This window comes from Stigmatopora nigra, chromosome 16 (assembly GCF_051989575.1).
Source record: "Stigmatopora nigra isolate UIUO_SnigA chromosome 16, RoL_Snig_1.1, whole genome shotgun sequence".
Taxonomy (NCBI): Eukaryota; Metazoa; Chordata; class Actinopteri; order Syngnathiformes; family Syngnathidae; genus Stigmatopora; species Stigmatopora nigra.
In genome coordinates, this window is record NC_135523.1 from 7,591,115 (window position 1) to 7,604,498 (window position 13,384).

General features: G+C 38.2%; 1 protein-coding gene across 1 annotated transcript in view; it reads right to left on the reverse strand.

Moving 5' to 3' along the window:
* Positions 1 to 13,384, reverse strand: part of rttn (rotatin) — a 33,775-nt gene that overhangs the window by 6,390 nt on the left and 14,001 nt on the right. Inside the window, exons 24-42 of the mRNA XM_077736336.1 lie at positions 13,132 to 13,320; positions 12,224 to 12,466; positions 10,844 to 10,997; positions 10,022 to 10,188; positions 9,684 to 9,903; positions 8,381 to 8,509; positions 7,767 to 7,877; positions 7,111 to 7,269; positions 6,129 to 6,206; positions 5,096 to 5,291; positions 4,670 to 4,770; positions 4,492 to 4,579; positions 3,886 to 4,087; positions 3,707 to 3,797; positions 3,335 to 3,485; positions 2,614 to 2,751; positions 1,561 to 1,763; positions 894 to 999; positions 666 to 763 (exon numbers count right to left, since the gene is read on the reverse strand). Coding sequence (XP_077592462.1) covers positions 666 to 763; positions 894 to 999; positions 1,561 to 1,763; positions 2,614 to 2,751; positions 3,335 to 3,485; positions 3,707 to 3,797; positions 3,886 to 4,087; positions 4,492 to 4,579; positions 4,670 to 4,770; positions 5,096 to 5,291; positions 6,129 to 6,206; positions 7,111 to 7,269; positions 7,767 to 7,877; positions 8,381 to 8,509; positions 9,684 to 9,903; positions 10,022 to 10,188; positions 10,844 to 10,997; positions 12,224 to 12,466; positions 13,132 to 13,320 — 2,824 coding nt within the window. The remainder of the gene's footprint in view (positions 1 to 665; positions 764 to 893; positions 1,000 to 1,560; positions 1,764 to 2,613; positions 2,752 to 3,334; positions 3,486 to 3,706; positions 3,798 to 3,885; positions 4,088 to 4,491; positions 4,580 to 4,669; positions 4,771 to 5,095; positions 5,292 to 6,128; positions 6,207 to 7,110; positions 7,270 to 7,766; positions 7,878 to 8,380; positions 8,510 to 9,683; positions 9,904 to 10,021; positions 10,189 to 10,843; positions 10,998 to 12,223; positions 12,467 to 13,131; positions 13,321 to 13,384) is intronic.

Genomic DNA, 13,384 nt, shown 5'->3' on the forward strand with positions numbered 1-13,384 from the left:
TGTGGAAAAACACAGTCAAATTAAATAGTACTTGCATGGGCGCACACCTTATTTGCTTACTAAATGGACAATCATACCTCACTAATGTAATCAAAGTATGCATAATTCCCAGAAACTAAGTGAAGGGTTAAAGCTTTGGAGCCTGCAGAATCCCATCATTGGTATGCCAATAATGTAATTTACGGATAAGAGGCCATACACACCAAATTTCACCCAAAAAAAACTAGGTACTCATTTTTTTCTGCACTCAAAGACACACCGGAGTATAAGATGCACCTACAATGAATGGCCCATTTTAAAATGCATTGTAAAATGTTTACAATAAAAGACATGAAATGCATTTGAATGTAAGAATCCAGAAAAAATATGCACTGAATTATAAACCATAAGTAGCAGCTAGTAGTTGAAAATGTGGGCTATTTACTTTAGCTTTTTTCGTATTAACCCACCCCATCATTTTTTATGAGCTGATTTTATTTGTACTTTTATTTACATTAATTTTTTTTACTTGAATTTTGTAAAAGCTAAATGTGGAAAAATTCCACTTTTCCTGCAACTTCAAAAGTTCTGTCAACATATCAATTCACCTTGGGTTGTATGAGAACATCACCTATGAAGAAAGATACATTAACTATTAAAATGAGCACACAAATAATATTTCTCACATTTTTACGTTGGAAAGACTTGCTACTTCGGACTGACTCCAAGGTGAGTTGAGAGAGGGCCTGCTTCATCTGTTCCACACAGCTGTCAATTAATCCAGCTGTAAAACATTGCATAAAAATAGTATGTATTGAGAGAAATTTCCAATTCCATTAATAAAAAAAAGCCAATAAAAGCATTATATATAACATTCATTTATGATGACTACAGTGTTACAAAACACGTTCTACCTGAAGCAGCATAGTTCTGTGCTGCAGTGCTCCCAGCCAGCAGAGACATCAGAGCTCTGGCCGTCAATTTTTTAAGTGGATCCTGAAGCGTCTTCCTTTCAAAATTCTACAGTAGAAAAAAAAGAACAAAAATATATATACAGTATACCCTCAAATTTTGCAATCAATCTTTTATATAAACACCCATATTAGTTGAATTTCCACATACTAGTAAGAACTATATAGTATTCCATATAGGTAACATTTCAATTATTTAAAACATTTCCACACCATTATTATTAACTTTGCCAAAGTATAATTCTCCCATACACTCCCATCAAATGTAATAGATATACTGTACACTGTACATTACCCTTCTTAACATATCCTATCAGTACTATACACTTTTGTGGGCCTACTGGTAAATCTTGTGTAGGCTAGTATTTACATGTTTTATCAAAGGTTTTTGACATACTATACACTGTGCATTACACGTCCTAACATATACTAACGGTACTGTCTGAGGCATACCAGTAAACATTTTGCAGGCTATTACTGTAATTACCAATTAATGGAAAGACCGCGATGGACCAAGGATGCAAATGTCAAACCACGAAATAGTGAGGGAACACTGTTTACGCTCATATTTTTTTTAACAAGAGAAAAGTTCTGTACTTCTTGCCCAGACCTGCAGCAATAGATCACAAAGTTGGTTGGCTGAAGGACCACTCAACACGTCAGCTAAAGTGGCAGCATTGTCTGAGCTCAAAGCCGTCAACCCTCTTTCTCGTCTTTTTGACTCTTCTGTGAAGATGGTGGAAAGGAAATGCAAAGCTCCTTTGTGCAGATGTGGGCTCATAGACTTTTCAAGCATGCACAATGAAATTGTTCCTGCACACAAAAGAAAAAGGCAAGATAAACACATTAGCACTGAATGAATAAAAAGCAGACAAATGGTAAATCCAGCAGTAAAATATGGGTAGCCAATAGTTATTCGTTATCTGGTATAGTATATTGATGGATAATTTCAGCTACAACAAATTGCTATAATCAAAGACGCAAAAAAAAACCCCTCAAGGTTCATCTTTTACAGGATTCATTAAAAGTTGCTGCTGTGCCCTCTCAGCGGGACCCTTGAGGAGCTGAGGTGGTTTAAGGACGTGCATAGTTAAGAAAGACAAAAGACAAAGTTGTGATAAAACCACAGGGGAAAATACTGTACTGGGATCTGTGGAAGGAATTTGTCATGAAAGATACTGGGAATATTGTTACAAATTATCCGTCCAAATGATTTCTGCTAGCATTTTCTTTTGACAGAAGCCTATTTCAAATGCTAAATAGAGGTATTTTTTTAAATTTTTATTATTCTGGATTTGTCTTAATTGATTGCAGTTGGCTGGCAACCAAGTCAGGGTCTACCACCCTCATAAGGAAAAGATAATGAATGACTTCACAACCAAATCAAGTAAAGTGATACATGATGGGAAAACTGGATCACAAAAGCAAAAGAATCATTTCAAAAAGGAAACAGATAATACTTGAATTTGTTCCCTATTAATTTCCACCTCAGACAAAAAACACTATATATCATTGACGATTGTGAACCCATCGGAGATTGACTAATCAATCTCAGAACTGCGAGGCGGATATGCTAACCATCCGACCACTGTGTCAACTAAGTTTACTACGATCCCAAAATGTTGCCTTCTTTCACTCGATGCAATAAAGTATGTTATTGTACCTGCAAATTTCCGCCAGTGTTGCCCCAATGCAGCAGAAACAGATGGGTACACCGTGAAATTGTCCCTTTTCACCAGAGTAGCCACAAGCGTAAACACATCTGCCCAGCACATGAGGACAATGTCCCTTGTACCTGCATCTGATGTTTGAACATGGGACATCAACATGATTAATAATAACAATGTATTGGATTTACATATAAAATATTTTAGTACATTCAAAATGTCTCCACAATAGTTCAGGATATGCTACTTAAGTAGCCACAGCTGCCCTGGGGTCGTGCTGTATGATATGAAACTGTTCATTGACATCTTTGAGTAAAAAGTGTGAGTCCCAATTTTAAGAAAAAAAAGTCATAATAAGATAAGAATACAGTTAAAATTTGTGGTAAATCATTTTATCATTTGGAAAATAAAGGGATTGTGAAAAGAGCTTTTGTAATTGTTGTATGAAATGGGCCACCTTGTAATTTTTCCAAATCAAAGGAGTGGGAAAAGAGCTGTTGTAATTGTTGTATGAAATGGGCCACCTTGTAATTTTTCCATATCGCATAGCACACCCCTGGGGAAGACTGAAAAGTGAGGCAGCCAGTTTGTCACAAGTGGGAGCTAGACACCCATTCCTTCAATAAAAGATGACAAATGGCTGAACAAGCCTGATTCACAGATGCATTCTTATAGACAAAAATGATGAATCACATTTGTATGATTATAAGAACACACCTAATTTGTCTGTCTCAAGGGTGAGTGTTGCCACCAAGGTACCCAAAAATGGTTTCAGAAAGTTCAACTGGCCTATCAGCTCCGGCTTCAATGTGACACATGATTGCAAGAGCTTGGAGAAGCCAGACATGAAGTGAAGTAACGTGCCAAGCTGAGTGCACACAAGAAGAAAAATAGAGAATTAAATGCATAAGTCCATTACCAAAATGCAGATGTCCTCGGAAAACTCAAAGTCACTGTTTTATGGAAAGCAGTTTGCACATTTATTCAATACCCACACTCTCTAATTTAAAGACCATATATGTACTGGTACAGATATTGAAGAAATGCTCAAAAGCCTTTTTATACTGATTGATCTTAAAAACCCCTCACCTGACTCTTAATGTCTTCTTTCTCTCCAGGTAGGATGTTTGGTGCTTTCAGTTCACAGAGGCATTTTTCAACAGGCCCAATAGCCACCAAGCTATGAGAAATAGTCCATGTTAAAATGCTTAATTTTCTAATTCTTTAGCAGTATAGCAGTGCAGGATAGTGAATATTTTGTGTCTTACCCCGCCAATGCTTGCAAAAGCTGAAACTCTTGGATGGCCGTCAAGGTAAAATCTGGCAGGATTGCCATCAAATTCATCAACAGGCCACAGTGGGCAACAAGAAGGTCAGGAGTAACCATGACAACGTTCTGTGTTGACAAGGAACTGCTTAGTTGAAGGTCTTGTGAGGCGATAGAGTTGCCATTTTCAATGTCGCTTTGTCCTATGGGAGATATCACATATCCATTTTAAAGAATCATACTGGATTGACTAATATTTATTTACCAAAGTTAATCTCTTAGTGTTATATGCAGCTTTTCATTCTCACATATTTCCTTAGATATAACAATCCATGCTTTACTGTGTAAATATGAAATCTAAAAAATAAAAAAAAATACTAATATAAATTACTAGTTATCATGTGTTATGCATAGGTTCAAGCATGAATGAACCCTTTTGTTTTTGCAACTAACAGAGGAAATATTTATTAGGACTGATGCATTAAATGCCAGAAGTGGCTATTAACAAAGTATAAATATTTTGTTAACAAGCCAAAGTACAATGACGTCATTATTTTTTTCTATGTATGTATGTCTGTGTATGTGGCCAGGTGAGACTTAATGGTACCTTGTACAGTTAGCCTTGTTGCAGGAGAATCTGCTGTGAAGCTCATGGGGGATGCGACTCCAGAGGTGTCAGATCCTGAACCTCTTACCTGCAATTAATAAAATTAATTTAAACTAAAATATGTATTTGTGGGTTTGAGCCCATGTTTAAAAAAACAAAACAAGAAAAACAAACTAACCGCAGTGCTTGAAGTGGACAGGGAGCTGGGAGGTCTGCTCGAATTGGCAGTTGGTGCTGCTGTTGCGGCACTTCTCCAGAACTGCAAAGAATTATCTGAAACTGGACACATACAGAATGAAAATTGGCATAGATATATATACATATTTAGTCAAATTTGGAAAGTTTGTAGCATCTTCAGGTGATAAACAGTAGTGTATTTTTGGATTATAAAACGCGCAAAGTAGATTTTAAACATTCACACATTTTTTTCACGCTTTTCCGCATGGGAGGGTTCTGGACCCTATCCTAAATAACCATACTTTCTTCAGAAGTATAGAATTGACTTTCAGTTTTCTGGGTCACCAAAGGTAGTGACTGGCATAAGCATGCACTTTAAAAAGTATGCAGTGTACTGTATCTGAATGAACGGAGGAGTGAAACCTACCAACTGAAGCACACTCCTGAGGTTGACTGGCATTCCCAGCAACAGGTTTTTGGAGGTGAAAAGTGTGCCTGCCTCTATAACAGGCAGACGCACACAGAGCAACATGCTGGAAATACTGACAGTGGTACAGCAAAGCCTGGAGCGCAGGGAGACCAACCAAAGACACACCCGACACCTCACTGTGTACACGAGGGTGCTGGTGAAGAGACATACAAAATGATTAGCATAAAAAAAAAGTTTCATTTTGAAGTTACATACGCAAAAAATATTTGAGATGGGGGTGAAGAGAATTATAATATTTCAAAAAACAATATAAAAATGTAATTTAGTTGAAATGGAGCCCAACATGATTGCCAACCAAGTCCACGGCACATAAAGCCATGCAAACGTTCACATTTATGCACAATTTAGTGTCCGCAAATCCACATTAAGCTGATGTGGCAACCATGTGTGGGTTCGAAATGTTTCACAGTTGCACCTGCCTATTTTAAAATATTTGTATAGCTTTAAAATATTGATTTAAATCATTACTTTTGCAAAGATTGTAGTAAAAATATTTAAGATGATGGGAGGATACACTAAAATATCAAATATTGTTGCAAGACCAACAACACATAAATGCACTTTAACAACAACACCAAAAAACCCAAGTGGCAGCCTTGCATTGTATCTGACATTTCAGAACAATGCTTTTGTTTATCATGTAATAGATACTGGTTTACTTCTTTATTTGTTACCGTGGATAAACACTCCTTTAAAAAGAAATAGACCAAAACACGCTATTGCTGTTTTTGCAAAGATTCTAACTTTAGTAAAAGTGCTCGGGGTGCTGAAAATTCAGTAGTGCTTCAACTCAAACAACTCTCCTTGTTCTCAACCCTCCAGGGCTCAACACAAGAGGAAATGGTAGTTAGGGATAAAAAGTTTAAGGGGAACAAAGAGAGGGTGGGTAAAAAAAAACAAATCTGAAAGACAAAGATGGAAAGCAGTTCATGAAAAAAAAGCTTTAGAACCAACTGGAAGAGCTGCTGACCTGCCAGTGGGAGTCCTTGGCCTCTTGTGAATTGGCAGGCATGGGCATCACCAGAAGGTTTTGCAGGATAAATGCAGCCTGGACACAGCAGCATAGGAGGAGAGAAAAAAAAACGGGAATTAGCGCATACACTTAAAATGTCAAAGAATCGGCAATATCGCCCTCTGTCGGCCTTTAGCTGTAAATATATGGCTATGCTTCCATTGCAAAATAGTCATACTTCTACCATCCCCTTATTAAAAACACTACAAATGCAATGAGGCACGTATTTTCACACACACGTAGAACACATAAAAGTCTAAAATGTAGTACAAAGTGGACGGCTTTCGACCCTGGTAAAGCAGGCTGGTGCCTCTATCTGGTGGACAACCATAGGTATTACGTCTTCCATAATAACAGCCGTGGTAGGAAGTTTTTCAGCGGCACATTTTCTAATGCTTTATTAATTTTAAGACATTAATAAATAATTTCCTTATAATTTTCTAATTTTTGTGTATTTCCTCACATCTTTCATACAAAATTGGGCCACTGACCAATTTTAAAGGGTTTAGCTTGTAGTTGTGTGAGGACCAACGAATTAGAGAATTTACATATAAAGTACACCACTACTTACGAAATGTTCAAGTTACGAAAAAAGTTCTGAAACCAATTAATTAGAGGTACGACTGTACAGACACTGATATGAATCCAACAATCATTATCTGGGTGAATAGGTGACCAAGGTCAAAGTGTAGCTAGGATCCCCCCAAAAGCACCGCTTCCCACGAACAAATCACAATAGATTAGCTTTTTAAATATGTATATTTTGGAAATATTGTATTTTCACAGATTAATGGGCATGTTTATCACGATTTATTGTTCACTTGTATTGGGTGATTAAAGGTTCTGCCCCATGCATTACTAAATTATAAGATTTCTGGAGAACCATGTAAACAAAATAAGAATGCAAAATGAGAATGTAAGATAACAGCAATTAATTTACCTCTCTCCGGACCATGCTACTCTCTTGCCGATCAAGCAGGATGTTAAGCAAGGTGCCCCACAGGCCTCCGCTGATGTTCTCGCAGCTGGCGCCTAGAGCATAGCAACCACTCTCCACCGTGGACAAAGCAGCACCCAAGCCCAAACTGGCAAACCTGACCTGTAGGAGAATGGAAAATAACCCCGTATATGAATGAACAAATGGTGTCAGTCCAACTCTCCATGTGCAAAAGGGTAACTAGAAGGTAACGAAACAGACTCAGGGTAAGGACAAGTTACACCTTCGGCGTGGCCTATTGTTGGGATGAACAAAAATTCTTTAAAATGTGCCTATGCTCTTAGAATGTGATATGTCATCTTGATTTATGGTGCCTCATAGTCTGCGAGAAGTTTTACATTTTCTGACAGAATGAGAGCCAATGCGTTGGAGTTGCGCATTTTTCTTTGTTTTACTTCTTGTGATGCTCTTTTGGGGTTTGAGCTTGTCCCCGAAAAACAAGCGACTACAAATGATCACTTTGTGAGAGATGAAAAAGAGCTTCAGAGAGACAGTGAACATGCTGAATACTAAAGACCTTGGTTGTCGAAACACTCTATCCCCAAAAAAAAATCTTACAAGATTATTGGATTAATATGAGATGTCTGGGAAACCCATACCTCTTGATCTCTGTCGACCCAGAGTGGTATAAGCCAGGCCAAACCCAGCTGAGAGGCATTTGATTCCTCAACGGTGCTCTCGTTCCCCAAAGACCACATGGAAATGATGTCCTATTCCAGACATAAGGAAAACATTACGGAGGGTTAAGTAAATGTTTTAATAATGTGGAACCTTGAGCTTGCTGAATAGCAAAAACAGACACAGCAAGGTCGTATTTAAGCGCTTCCATAAAAGTTTTCAGATTTTTATCATTCTAAATGACTGATTACTAATAGTACTTGTCAAAGAAGGCATAAAACTCCATTTTTTGGAATTCAACGATCATTATTTGTTCCCATTTTGTCATTTTTACAATATAACAGAGTATTCAATTCAAATCCCAGTATGTAGTATTAGTAAGAGTGCTATTATAGTTGACTGTTTGTAATAAGGCATTTATTAAAAATATGTTTTGCAATGGTGACCTAATACGAAAAGTAAGTACTGTATTAAACATTTATGCGATCTATTCAGGTACAGCTATTTCTAATTGATCTTCAAGTCATTTTAAGTGAAATTTGAATCATTTTAAATGACTGATTTGTGACTATACATCCACCCACACATTGTTCACCTTTTCCTTGCTCTCAGCCATCATCTCATGAGACAAGTGAAGCAAGCTCACAACAGCATTCTTAGTAACTCCTTTCCCCATGAACGACATGGAGTTACCTCCCCACCGCACATAAAAGGAGGAGATCACCTGCGTAGCAAAAACATGTTTTAAATTCAACTACATAGGGAACCAGTATCCTACAAAGTGGGCATGGCATGCTTTTCTCACTGATTGACACCAAAGACAATACAAAAGAGAAAAAAAAAACATCATAAAAGTCATGTTGCTCAGTTGGATGTTACCATATGCTCATCACAAATCCAAAAGACAAGCTTTAATACAGTAGAGATTAATTAAAGTGTTTTGATGTGCCATCAGAATATGAGACTGCACTGAAGAGCAGATGAAGAGCAAATAGCTCATGTAGTCTGCACAGCTTTAGGGCCCTTCAGAGCCAGTGGGAACATTCACAAAGGTGTGTATGTGTGTGTGCAACAAATGAGCGGCCGAGTTGAGTGTGTGATTGTTGTGCAGAAATGGTGTAGTCACAGGAGGCCATCAATAGAAAAGCTGCACACTTTGTGTGATCCTAATTCATGTTTGCAATCAACACTGACAAACGGTTGTGTTAGCTAGACAATCCACTCCAAGGGGGCTTTAAACGTGAAAGAGAAAATGTTCGGACACATGGCTTCTGTGCAAGCTGGTCCAGTGCTCTGCGATAGACCATCATTTAAATGCACCGTGGAGCAACTGAACAGATGGAGCAGGCAGGCTTGATTAATCTCAATAGTATTCTGCATTGTGCCGTATCTAATCAGTGTGATTTTTTTTAAAAACTACTTTAAGTTCCATTAACATTTTTTAACTTAGTTTTCATGAGTTCCTTTGAAAGCACATTGCGTTCTACACAGTAGACATTCCAATCTGTAAATCTATATCTGATTAGAAGCAAGATGACTTGCTCAACGAATAGCCATGAAATCCAAGACGCACTCAGGCACACACGTTACATCACATTTATATTACATCCACTTGAAAAATGAATACATGGCATTTAATATAGCAACTGCGTCAAGAATTCTGTTACTACAAAGATGGCTAGACTGAAGTATTATATGTAATAGACATCATGATCATTCAGTGCAGTTCTTAACAACACAAATACAAGGACTTTACATTACCGTGTAAAGCGAATATGTCTGCGAAAGCCTCAATCAAGCACCAAACTTTCAAAAGTTGATGTGAAAAAATCTTATTAGACAATAAGGGTCTCAACTTAATGGTCGAGCAAAGGGAGGGCCCCCATAAAAAAACATACCTCTAGCAGGCCACTAAGGTACTTGGCACAAATGGATGTAGACGGCAGGTCAAAGCAATGCGAACTCCAGCCAGACTGGGCTGTCAGGCTCACTATACCCTGGAGAGTCCTTTCCAGGCTGGGGAGACCATAGAAGTCTGGGGCATCAGACACCCGTAGGCTCTGAAGGAAGCGGAGCGCCAGCTGGCTCTTGAAACGGCCACCTAATGCCAGACATAGCCTGGATAGCCCCATAGAAGATTCAAAGCAGAAACAGTACTCAGAAAGAAGAAAGAATTGAGCATTTAAAAAGAAATAGATCGTCAAAAGGTTTAACGTGGTTAAGGAAACCATCTAACCTGTCCGAAGTGTGTGCCAGGCGAGTGAGCAAGTTTTTGAAGAGACTGTTAAGCTCTCGCTGCAATTTCTGGCAAACATGGTTCTTCACTCCCTCTGGTTCTTCTGGGTTTTGGCCTGGTCTTACAGTGTCCACACCAGGGAGTAAATTAAGGAGGGGCGATGTTCCCTAAAAGTGATGAGGGGAAAAAAAGTGGAACATGAATTGGATCTCCTGGAAATCTGATCTTTGACCTCCTGATGGCGCCACAAGTACTACTTTGCAAGGCTTGTGGGCAAAGAGTTTTCAACTGTAGTCTACTGTACATGGAAGGAAGGAACCCCTTTACAAACCCTTATACCCAGAGCAAAGTGACCAAAAGGAGACCTTTACAACACATCATTCCTGGAACTCATTAATTTAATGTATTTGTTCATTTTGCAAAAGTAGTATTTATGTCATACTTTGTTTTGAAATACCACAATGAACAATAACATCAGAGTTACTGACTAATCAACCATCTTTCACATGAAGGTCATTAACAACTAGTGCCTGTCCCTTTAAGAAGCTGATTACGGTATATTCTAAAACTAACAAATGCTGGCACCTTGAACATTATCGATGCCAGAGATGGAACCAGTGATGTCATTGTTCTTGTGTTTTTGTGCGGTAGCAAAACATCTAGTGTGGGTATTGTTTCTATGATTACAGGTACAAATTACATCTACCAGTTTTACTGTGCATTTGCAAGAGAAGAGTCTAATGTGATCACCACACAACATAAACAGAGATCCACAGGTGGCTGCTTTTTCTGACCTTTACGATGACAAAATATGCTGCCTACCTCATTGAGAAGCAGCTCTAACATCCAGCGCAAGTCCTTGTCCTCCGGGTCAGACCAGTGTGTGCACCCATGTTTGAAGTATGCATTGAGAAAGGCGACAATATACGCCAGCAGTCTCTCATCCTCCACAGAGGCTGGATGCACCTGGAGAAATCTGCAGGGAGGAAGAGCAAAGAAAGTGAGTCACCATGAAAGAGAACTGAGAAAAAATATGCTGTTTTATCTTCAAGGAGACAAAAGTAATACAATGTATTTTTTTTCTCCAAATGAAAAATTTTAGCAGATACATATTTAAATATGAGAGTATATCAAGGACAAGGGTTAATCGATCCCACCTCCTTTTGAATGCTTTATCAACCATGTTAGAAGCCACGCAGAGATGAGGAATAAGAATTACTTTGCTGAGCCATGAAGACATTTAATTTTGAGAAAATGCCAACCACCCTATTCTGCAGAGTTGCAGAAGCAGTCACGATAACAGTGGCCATAAAAAGCATGCTTTTATTAGCTTCACTTCATTCATTTAGCTATACTGAAGACTATATGGATAAAAGTGTTAATGCAACCCAATGTAATTTATATAGCACTTAAAAGAGCAACCGCAGCAGTAAAAAGTGATGTACATAAACGCTAACATCAATCAATATAACAACGTCATTTAGAAGGAAAACAAAGCTAATCAGTATAATCAAGTACATTAAAAACTGACAAAATTAATGAACAAATCGATATGGGGGGGAAAAAATAACGAATATGCAGGGAGGGCGTCTAAATTCAAGCTATAAGGACAGTTCTAAAGCTCTGGTTGGATGAGTCAGATATAGAAGTGAGAGCCCTTGACATGTCCCTCATCAAACAACTTTTAAGATGATCAAACAGCACGTCCCATTGACTAAATTCAAGCACTCCTATAACTCACCACGAGGTGACAGTATTACCCTCCCTGCTTGTCAAGCTTTGTATGAGTTAGTTGCTTAAGTAGTATTATAGTTTAGTTGGCATTATCAAACCATAATCTCGACCTATTATTGAAAGGAGGTCCAAATCTAGTGTGAATCCCCACCTCTGCTATCCCGCTCTAAGGGGAGTCTGATGAAGAGGATATGGCATCTGGACACCTTTCAGGTGAGGTGAACTGGGGATGTCTCACTAGGAATATGCAACAAGACTAAGGACACAAAGACCACATTACTTAACTGGCCTCAGAACACCTCTAGTTTTTCTACTTAGAGCTAGATGCCTCAGTCAAGGAACAGGCAATCCGGGCCTCACAACTACCACAGATTAACCAAATAATAGATATAATAGATGATATTTAGAATGTTCCTAAAATTGTTGCCTTTGTAGAAAAGCAAAGTTTTATAATAGAATAGTTTGTACCTGCTAATGGCCGTTTGCCAGTTGAGTGAATGTAACGTTTCTTGGCATTTATAGGTGGCCATGTGAGGAATAGTCAGTCTGTCAATCATCATGTAGATATTGAGCCTTGAGAGGGCAGCGATCACCGAGCTGTGTCTTTCTGCCAAGATTACATCCTGGATGCAGTCCTGTAGTGCGCTTGGAAGGTGCGTTGCTCGCAGTGAAGCGAGTTGAGCTTCCGAAAAGTTCAAGTCAGAATGGAACCTGAAGGTTGCACACAAAAAAAAAAAAAACATTTCAAGACTATTTCAGCACACAAAAGAATCCTCATATGGTGGAAATACCATTTAAAATAACAAAAAATGTAGTCATAAAATGTTTTAAAATGATTTGTGTATGAAGAGACAAAAGCAGCTTAATGTATTGTTTACTGGAATTATTAAGGTGTAAAAATATAACCTTATTTCAAAGATTCTGGAGCCTAAGGCAGGAGAATGGCTCTAAAAGTAAATGATATGCAGTTTAGCAATCAGCCTTATTTTAATTGTGATAGACAATGCTCATCTGTTTCAACTAGGCCTTATTAAGGATATTTAAGATAAATGTTTTCAAAACTTCGAAAACATATGCTCAGTACAATACTTCACAGATAACCTCACTAGATGGGATACATTTTCTTTACCTGAAACATGAGTTTTGCATGGTATAGTATACTATGTATAGCTTTACCCTGTCCATGTGCTTCAAACTGAATTAAACCTATTATTAACAATAAAAAATACAAATATATATAAAAAATTAGAAACTAACGCTGTAGACCGATGTTAATGAGGATTCATGTGTTGTGTAATGTCTGTCCTAAGCGAGCTATGGCTAATGACCCCCAGATGTTACTCAAATAAGCATTGTATCACTATAATGTGTTTTACTCTGCATTGTTGGTCGAGCCATTGGGATCCTCAAGCAGGTTGTCTATACCACAGTGCCATGCAACGTTCCAGACCAACTGCAGGGCTTGATGAGCAGGGGCCAAACTCAATACATCTGAAGTGGACTTCAGGACACAACAGTATGGACTGACAAAATGATGGCTCATCACCTGGAAGGGTATGTTGTACCTTGATTGTTTAAAAAAAAAGAGAAAAAGTTACACTAAGAAAAGTTACAATCAACCAAACTAAA